At 50.9% G+C, this 9660-nt stretch overlaps 2 protein-coding genes across 2 annotated transcripts in view; one reads left to right on the forward strand and one right to left on the reverse strand.

The window, feature by feature from the left end:
* Positions 1–6446, forward strand: part of LOC104159514 (uncharacterized protein DDB_G0290685-like) — a 7069-nt gene extending 623 nt beyond the window's left edge. Inside the window, exons 2-4 of the mRNA XM_009697445.1 lie at positions 8–760; positions 1500–1583; positions 6231–6446. Coding sequence (XP_009695747.1) covers positions 8–760; positions 1500–1583; positions 6231–6446 — 1053 coding nt within the window. The remainder of the gene's footprint in view (positions 1–7; positions 761–1499; positions 1584–6230) is intronic.
* Positions 6447–8254: 1808 nt separating this feature from the next.
* The window catches only part of LOC104159515 (caspase-3-like), a gene marked incomplete at its 5' end in the record, with an annotated part of 2456 nt that continues 1050 nt past the window's right edge, over positions 8255–9660 (reverse strand). The window contains 2 exons of the mRNA XM_009697446.1: positions 8255–8502; positions 8606–8735. Coding sequence (XP_009695748.1) covers positions 8255–8502; positions 8606–8735 — 378 coding nt within the window. The remainder of the gene's footprint in view (positions 8503–8605; positions 8736–9660) is intronic.

Raw genomic sequence — 9660 nt, forward strand, 5'->3', positions numbered from 1 at the left:
AAACCAGGGGAACAACCAGGACAGCAGCAACAACGCAAACCAGGGGAACAACCAGGACAGCAGCAACAACGCAAACCAGGGGAACAACCAGGCCGGCAGCAACAACGCAAACCAGGGGAACAACCAGGACAGCAGCAACAACGCAAACCAGGGGAACAACCAGGACAGTAACGACAGGAACCAAGCGAACAACCAGGACAGCAGCAACAACGCAAACCAGGGGAACAACCAGGACAGCAGCAAGAACGCAAACCAGGGGAACAACCAGGACAGCAGCAACGACAGGAACCAGGCCAACAACCAGAACAGTAACGACAGCGACCAGGCCAACAACCAGGCCAACAGCAACAACGCAAACCAGGGGAACAACCAGGACAGCAATGACAGGAACCAGGCCAACAACCAGGACAGCAACAAAGAGAACCAGGAGAGCAACGGCAAGAACCAGGGCAGCAGCGGCAATCACCAGACCAACAACCAGGATAATCAAATGGGCTCACCAGGAGATAAAAATATATCACCACAATTGACTTCCTCTGCTGCTGGTGGTGACAGCTTTTTAGACAATGAAGAAAGCACCAGAGAGGAAGAGGATGAGGCTAAAGATGGCAGCAATGCCTCCTCCTTTAATAAGGAGAGAGAGAAGAATGTTCCTTCTCCACCCAGGGAGCAGTCGGAGAGCAGCCACTTCTTCGCCTATCTGGTGACCACGGCTATTGTCGTTGCTGCCTTATACGTAGCATATCACAACAAACGCAAGGTGAGTGGCTTGCTCCTTACCCAGGCTCTCAACATCTCCCCTGCTGTTTAGGAGCTTCCTTTCCTCTCGCCGGTCACTGCTGCAGATTGAGACCTGCTCGGTTGAAGACCTTTCGCCTCGCCCTGACTTTTCTTTCTCACCAATACTTCCCGCTTGCTGCATGGTGTGGGTTTGGTTAATGTTAATTTGAGCCTTGGTCCTAACAGCTTTGGGAGGAGCAGAGAGGGTGTTGTAACTAGGAAAGGGGTCAGATCTCCGTGAAAATTGGGTGGCCTCAGCTGTGGTGGTGGTTTTCAGCTGAGAGAGGTGAAAAGAAAAAAAAAAGTGTGAAGTTACCCTGTGTTTTATTGCTGACAATGAGCTTTCTATAGCAGGTTGCAGAAGACTTGTCCTTAAATAGTCTTGCATGGGGGGATGCAGCTCAAATGATGTAACTGTCTTTTGCTGTTTTGTTTGTTTTTTTTTTCCCCTTCCTCCTGTAAAGCTGTTTTTGAAGTAGGAGGAGAACGCGTTCTTACTGTTTTCTGCACGTTAGGCAAACCTCATTATGGCCTGCTTTCAATCTTAGCTGGGTTTATATATTGGCATTTGAGTGCTTTTTCAAGTGAAATATGGTCACTAGAAAGAGGTAAGTGAAGCTGGTCTTTGGCACGTTAGAAAGCGCCTGCATTTGAAGTGAGAAAAAACTTATTTGGTTGCTACCATCCCACTTACCTTGTCCCCGCTTCTCTTTCCAAAGATCATTGCTTTTGCTCTGGAAGGAAAAAGATCGAAAAGTGGTCGACGGCCCAAATCTGGCGATTATCAGAGACTGGATCAAAAGGTAAAATCTACCTCAAATGGGTGCTGCCTGCCCCTGCGAGCCGGGCAGGCTGGGAGAAGGGGCTGCAGTGCCTGGTGTATATTGTAGATGCGATATATTGGCCCTTCGCATTAGAAATGGTCACAAAGCCCCTACTTGGCTGGTATTGGAAAGCAAATTTTTTTTTTTTTTTAGCAAAAACCCCGCTCTTGGTCTGGAAAGCAGGATTTTGCAAGAAAATGGAAGCAATAATGCTGAGAAATGATGGCAGAGCTAACACAGGGCAGAAGTTTGAGAGTCTTGAGCTCAGGTGTGCTGAAGAATAGTTTGTCACTGACTCAAATGACTTTCTCAAAGAAGCTATTAGCAGGAGAAGGGTAGGATTTGGGGAGAAGTCCCTTCCTTCTTCCCCTTGAAACTTTTTTCACCTGTTGTCCTTGAAGTCAGAAGTGTCTGTAGTTATTTTCTGCAATGGGAAGAGGAGGAGGCAAGGGAAGAAGTCACCCAAAGCTGAAACTTAGTCTTTCAGAAGGCTGTCAGCGTTTGGGGGATTGGTGACAATCCACTTTGAAACACCGTTAGGGATTTTGCATATAAAACTCAAGGCAGCATCATCCGGCTCATTGTTGGCTCTGCACATGCACCGCATGCTGTTGGGAGTGGAGAGTCAGTTCTCTCCCTTCCCGAATTGCAGCCGTGCCTGGCTGGGGAAGCCATCTGAGTGCCACAGAGACAATTTGCCTGCTTGAGCTTCCCTATTTAGTCTCACCAATATTTCAGGAATTTGTTTCCCTTGCCAGGAATTCCCTGACTTGCCCCTGAGGCACAGTAAAGCAGACAGGCAGTTAGAAAGAGCTTGTTTTTTATTTGAAAGCTCATCAGAGACACTTGGCCTGCTCAAACCCTGATGTTTTGTCAGAGTAGAAAAGCAATGCTGAGCTTTCAGATTGCTTAAACCTTTCTTTTTGCCTTTCCAGATCTAGATTCCTCCCCGGATATTCAGTGGAATAATGATGGCTGGCATCGAAAATGCAGGAACACCGGGACACCCACCAACTCCCCTGCTGTAGCGCTCTGAGTTGTAGCTGTGCTGCTGTGTTCAAATTTCAGACAACAGGAAGAAGGGAAATGCTTTTAGTTTTGCACCTGCACCTTGATAACGTTAAACCTCTCACTTCCTCAAAATGCATTTCTTCTTTCCTAGCTGCCTGAAGATGAACTCGTTTTCCGCTTGGGCGTCTGGCTTGAGCCAGTTCCCAGCACTTGACAGAACTTTTGTGTCCAAATGAAATGGAATTTGCCATCTACTGTACTGACGTCTCCTCTTGGGAAAAAAAAAAAAATATCCGCCTGCGAAATGAGCCATCTGACTGTTCCCCTTCCAGAGTCATAGAGCTGCCTTTGTAACCAGCACAGTCTTGCTCAAGACACGGACGTTCTCCTCTTCTGTCCATTGTGTTTAGATGCTAAAGTTCGGAGCGTGACTGATTGCACTAGTTTGGACGTGATCCGCCAAGGACTCTGATTTGAGTTGATTTATTTTTTTTTTTCTCTCTGTGATGAAGACAATGTTAGAGTTTAACGTCTATATTCTCTCTTTCACGCACGTCTTTTGAAATGCTGAAGCAGTCTTTGGCCCTTGGGTTGTAGCTTAAACTTCCTCACCTGCATCTTATGCTCCGTGCAAGTCTTTTTCCTCACAATCCCCAGAGTTTGGGTGTTTGCACTAAAGGTGACAGTTGCAGTTTGATACTGTGAAGGCGGGCAGGTTAGGCTTAGAAAGCTTCGTGCCAAATTGCCGCGGTGTAGTCGTAGCAGACTTTGCCTTGGAAGATTGCTTTCCTCCCCCTTGTAAAAGATAATTATGTGGTAACGTAAAATGTACGGCAATCCTGAAGCGATTGGGATGAATGAAACTTGCAGCCCTTCAAACCTCTCCCTCGAAACTGCAGTATTGAGGCCCTGGAGCATTGAGCTCCACCGAAGGAGCCTCCGCGGTTGCAGAGCTCGCTGCGACTGGGCTGTCGGCGTTGGCACTTGCTGGAGAAGTGCCGCTTTTGTGCCCAGTTGAGAGGTGAGGTGGCTGCTCGTCCCCTGGGGTACGCAAGCCTTGGCAGTGCTGCACCTGCCGAGCGCCTCAGGAAACCGTTGCAGCCCACGGTGCGGGCGCTGTCTCTTCTGCCCGTGAGTCACCATGGGGCGTCTTCTCCCTGAGGTCACCTCTTGAGCAGGTGACCGATGTGGAAGGGCTCATCGTATCGCCGACACAGGCTCTTCCCACTCTTCCACAGCTCTGCCGGCCCCGGCTTTGAGAAGGTTTGTGTAGTTGAAGGTACACGTAACCAGCTGCGTGTCGATGAGCTGGTCACTTCGGTCTTACTGTGGAGCACTTAAACCAGGGCCTGGGACGTACTGGTTATACTTAAGGCTGCAAAACATGTTGATTCATGAGTTATAGCTGTGAAGTTGTTTTTATTTTTGTAGTTTTATTCCAAAGATATTTGTTTGAGATGAGACGTTTCTGAAGAGGGCGTGAAGTGCCTGCCTGGCTCGTGCTTTTGTTTTTTCCAGTATAGGCAGAAAAAAAATGGTATGAGGCATCTAGAGCTCTTCACACGGGTACCCGCCTACGCCCGGAGCTCGTGTCAACCATTCGTGAGTCGCCCTCTCCGTGCACTTGCCGACTGACTGCACAGGAAGAATTCTGGTCGAGTTAACTTCCCTCCAGCTGGCTGCGAAAGCGACTCGTGGGACGAGGCCGGCCTTTTTCCGGCCTTCCCGAGGTTGTGAACAATTGGTAATGTGCCCTGTGGTTGCTAAAGATAGTCACACTTGACAAGGGCAAAGACGTTTCCTTGTCTGGACATGATAGCTACAGCTGTATTTTTTTTTTTTTTCCCTAATGGTTCATTCCCCACGTAAGAGGGGAGAAAGAGCGTGACCCTCTGCTAAAAGAAAAAAATTTATTTTTTTTTTTGTCCTTTTTGCTGGCTGTTAGCAAGCACGAAGAGTGGGAGAAAGTCCCTCTTGGCTTTAAATAGCTTTCAAGGTTTCCGTAGTAAACTTTTCTGATGCTAAAAGTACTTGCAGAAGCTATTTTGGAGAACAAGAGTATGAGGTGGAGGGAAGAGAAAGGAAAACAAGTCTGGGAACATAAGCCTTTGGGGGAAATGTGCCTTCTGAAAAGGGTGGGAACTCCTGCAACAAGACTCCACTGTTTCAGAGATCCCGTAAGCTAAATCTGAGCCTCGCTGTTGTGCGGCTGATTTATGGACAGGATGCGGGGTGGGAGGTGGTGGCTTTTGTCTAATGACAGCGGGGGGGGAAGCACAGATTCCAACATGTGAAATACCATGTGCTTCTGAGCTGCTCATTCCTGACTTTTTAGCGTGTGCTGTTTTCCTGCTTTGTCCTATTTTTTTGTAATTGAAAAATAATTTACAAAGGTTTGGGTTTTTTTCACCATCTGCTTGCTTTTCTATCCAGCGAGCTGCTTCAAATGCTTTTCAGTCCTATGTCGTTCCAAGCGGTGTTGGGAATCCCACCCCCGTTGCCAGCAGTTAGCTATTAACAGCAAGCCAAAGCGAGTGAGTTCTTTGGAGAGCAGGACCGTTGTACCTCAAATATCTCAATCGTCAGATCGGGCTGAGCACGAGCTCGTTCGTCAGATTAACAAGGACATACGTCATGTCTCGGTGGGAGCTGTTTTGCTCGGTGCCTGGCGTGGCTCCGGCAAAACAGAAATTCCCGGTGTCCGGTAAGTGCAGGGTTTGGGGAGAGGCAGAGCCAGGCCTAACTGGGGGGACTCCCCCCCTACATCTCCTCCTACCCAGCAGTTCCCGAGAGCGGCGTGTTTCTGGCAACAGTCGCTGTCATTGTCCGAGCTGTGTGAAACCTCTGGGAATGACTCCTGGTTTGTTGATTTGTATGGGATTTAAATTTATGCAATGTATTTCAAACAGGTCAAGGTGCGCCTGACTTTTTCCCTTTGGACACAACACGTTTTTCGAATGGCCGGTATCTGTCGTTATGTAGGTTTTTTGCCGAATGTTACTACTTTAGCCCAGCCACCTTGCCGGTTTGAATCAGCAAATGGTTTGTTTTCTGCTGCAGTGAAATGCAACTTGCTTTGAAGGATCAGAATTTTTATATTTCTTTGTACTTTTTTTTTTCTGTGTGGTGAAGTCAATAAATGGATTTAAAAAAAAAAAGCATTGAGTTTTCACCTCTCTTTTTTTGTTTGTGTGTTCTTTGCATGGTCTCCTTTGAAACCTCGCAACAACGGTGCAGGTTAGTTCCTCTTTGTGCAAAAAAAAAATAAAATAAAATAGGGTTTTAACAAAAACAGCACTCTTTGAGCTGAGTGGTTTGTGTTCAAAGCTTTATGTGCTATATTTGCACATGCAAACCTGGCCTCCCGTGACCAGCTAGCCCTGCCGCCGGAAGGAGCCCAGACAGGTTTCAGCCAAGAGTGGATTTGAAAAGTTTCCAGCCTGCTTCACCATCGCTCGGTGTCGGCAACCCCGTTCCTCTTGACCGGCTCCGTCCCTCCTACGGGTGGTAGTGAGCGGGGTTATTTAGGACCTGACCTTAAGACAGAGTTTAAACTGCTTTTAACAGAGCTCCATCATGGATCTCTCCTGCTGTTATTTCTTCTCTCACCCACAGGGAGGCTGTGAGGACGCAGCCCGGATCCCAGCACAGCCCATCTCTTCTGAGCAGCAGAGACTGGGGGAGACTGGAAAAGAGAGAAGCCCGGTGGTGCCACTTCTCTTCGCCCACGGCGAGAGCAGCCTGCGTGGGATGCTGCTGCCCGGCCACCCGTGGAAAGGGGAGGACAAGGTGCCACGATCAACTGCAGATGATGCGGGCTCTTCTGGGTAGCATCTACTGCTGCTTCCTGCAGTGAATGGAAGAAACTTTCTCCTTTCCCCCACTTTTTTCCCTAAAAGGAGAAAATCCACCCTCCTGTACTCTTCTCCGACTTGGCTGGACACCAGCTGCCTGGCAGTGAGTGCAGAGGACAGGCTAGGAAAAAGGGAAAGCCGCTTGGTTTCTGTTGGTGGGGTTGCTGAGAGCTTGGGGGAGGAAAAAAGGATGGAAATGGGGGATTCAAATGAGAATTCTCCGTTCACCTGCACATGGGGTCGTCGGATTGAGTGCTCATCCGAGTCTTCCTAGGAGGAGACCAAAGCGGAACTCTGCTGCCTGTCTTTAGGGCGATTTCCCAAAGACACAAGAGTTACCGAATTGTGCTCCAAGAGCTCTTTGAACCCCTTGCCCGCTTCCACCATGCTTCGAGAGTGCTGTAGAGATCTCAAAATGATTTTATTCCTACAGGTAGAGCAAATGTAGTGGGGAAGGAGCAGCCCTGCAGGTGCCTCAAGGGAGAGAGGCAGCGACATGAGCATCCCATCGTGCGTGCCAGGACGCGGTGAGTGCCAAGCGTGGGTTGTGTTGGGTGGCTGCACCACATGCCTGCCCACGAGTCAAAGTCCAGGAGCGGAAAAAATGCTAATTGAAATCAAAATTATCTGCCAGCTGGGTTGGACTCTGGTTATCAGAGTTGAATTGCTCGGAGCTGTGCTAGGAAATACAGATGTGGCCAGAGTTTATCTGAGAGGCACTCAGGGCAGAGGCGGCGCAGGTTTAACGCATGAGCTTAATCCATGAGTGCAGGGTGAAACGTGGCACGCTTTGGAGGTCTTTGTCCCTTCAACCCCCTCCCTCCTCCTGGAGCCGTCTGAGGAGCGGTCCCCTGTCTCGCAGAGCAGGGATGTCGTGCGTTCTGCACAGGAGCCGTTCAGGCTCTTTTATCGACGTGGCTTTTGTGCTTACTCTTGGGACAATGGGCGGAGAGGACCTTGAGCAAATACATCAGGTCCACACGGTGTCCCAGCCCATCCATCCCCTCCTCTCGCATCCCGGCTGGAGCTTTTCCCCTCTCCCTTTGCTCACATAAGAAGGAAGCTCGCAAAGCCCCAGTTACCTGTCGTGAACTTTGGGAGCTACCTTGAGCAAATGCTCCTGACCTCCACTCCAGGTCCCAAGTTAACCTGCCAACCTGCAAATCCTGCTAACCACCCAATGCGGGTTTTTTTTTTTAAAGCTAAACAGCCTCATGAACAAACAACTTGAACATGAGGTGATCTTTACAGCAGGACAGCAGTATTTTCATTATGGGTAGGGCACCAGCCGAGTAAACACATCAGCTTTGCCTCTGTAAGACAGAAGTTCACAGCCCATGATGGTCTGTTTAGATTAAAAAAAAAAAAAGGGTGAGACTGCATTTGCGAGGTTGGAGCTCTTTCATGTGAGAAAATCGGGAGGAAAAGCAGGTTTACGTTCCCCTCCGGAGCTGTGGGTAGCCGCGGCGTGGGAGTGCTGCTGTCGGGTGTTTGGGTGTTGCTGCCCCGTCGTGTGCCTAAATCAGATGTTTCTGCTCTGCAGAAAGTCCTGTGGTACGGTTTGCCCTGGCTGCACTTGGCTTGTTGAAACCTGCCCCTGGGAAGCTCCAGCACATCCCGGATTGAGCTGGTCACCTTTCCAGATGGGTTGTCCGTCGGTTTTCCTGTAACTTGTCCGTTGGTTTTCCTGTAACTTGTCCTTTTCCCTCTGTGTATGACAGGGGACTTCTTGTAGCCAAGCTGCTGCTCTTTGCCCGTCGGGCTTTTCTGCAGAGCTGGCAGCTCTCAAACACCGTCTGCCTCCTCCGCCATGGGTGCTGAGAAAGGGAAGACCTCCTGCAGCAGGTTGGTGACGAAGCAGGGCATCTGCTTGCATCCCTCGTAGGTGCCCCTGGCCTGGCAGCAAAATGCCACCTCCCAGTTGATGCGGGTCATGAGGCGGTTGAGGGCCAGGTGACGGTCCTCTCCCTCCAGGACCTTGAGCAGGGCCTGGAGGAACATGGATCCAAAGATGTTGAGGAAGGCCACGTAACCTGCAGAGTGTAAAGGAAGGAGACCAACGCTGGCTGAGCCGTGGCCCTGTGATGGCAACGTTTCCAAAAGGAAATGTTTGGTGTGTCGGGGGCTCTCCCTTACCTGGGCTGCAGGCGAACATCACGACGGTTTGGGGAGGGATGGAGAGGTACTCTGAGAAGCAGTCTGGCTCGGGCTCCCTGCCGTCACGTTCCACAACCACCCCCTTGTCGAATTCTGCCCCTCGGCAAGCCTGCGGGCAGAACGGCTGTTGTGAGCTTCCCCCTGCTCTGCTCTCTCCTTTTTGCCCGTCTGCAGGACAAGCCTAAAGCTCCTGGGGTCTTTGGGGGCTCCCTGTGGACCTGTAGCCCACCCAAACCAAGCTGACAACCCATCCTGTGGTGTAGATCCCCTCCCGGCTCCCATTCCCCAAGTCCCACAGCCCCACATCGTTCCTCTCCCATCTCCATCCCCTTCCCATCTCATCCATTGAGCATCCTCTTCCCTTGTCATCCATTGCAGCTCAGCTTTGTCAAGCCTCTCTTGCGAGGAGCCTGGAGATGGGGCTCCCTCCTCTCTTCCCCACGCATTTCTCGCAAGCCTGGCTCCCCTTCTCTGGGGAGATTCCCCTTGGAGCACAGCCTGCGGGCAGCCCAGTTCGTGTACGGTCCTTTATTCTACGCGATGGTTTGGTCTGTCTTGCAGGGATGGAGTACCGGGCTGGTGTTGGGAAGGCGCTGGAGAGGGACTGGCACTGCTGAGGCTGCTCTGAGGGCACATTTCACCCCTGCCTGGAGCCAGCGACATGTTGGTTGGGACCAGACCAAATGGCAGCGGCGAACACCCCCCAGCATTAGGGGAGCGTACCCTCGCTTCTCCCTACGCAAGCTCCCCGCCGACCACCAGCGGTAAATCCTCGCTCAGGACGTGGCCCGCAGAGGTGCCTCCAAACGGGCTGCGACCCCCTGGCACTCAACAGCACAGAGAGGTGGACGGAGGCCACCGGCAGCACCCGAGAGCCGTGGTGATGCCGAGTGGAAGCAGCCCTTTTCCAGCCCGGGCTCTGGGCACCCTCCACAAGGACAGCGTTCATCGGCGCGAGCACAGGCTTTGCCCGCTGACGGAGGTGCCCAGCCCAGTGTCCAGGTTTGCTGGCTTTTTTTGGGGGAGTGCCCCCC

This window comes from Cariama cristata, unplaced genomic scaffold (genome assembly GCF_000690535.1).
Source record: "Cariama cristata isolate BGI_N322 unplaced genomic scaffold, ASM69053v1 scaffold19703, whole genome shotgun sequence".
Taxonomy (NCBI): domain Eukaryota; kingdom Metazoa; phylum Chordata; class Aves; order Cariamiformes; family Cariamidae; genus Cariama; species Cariama cristata.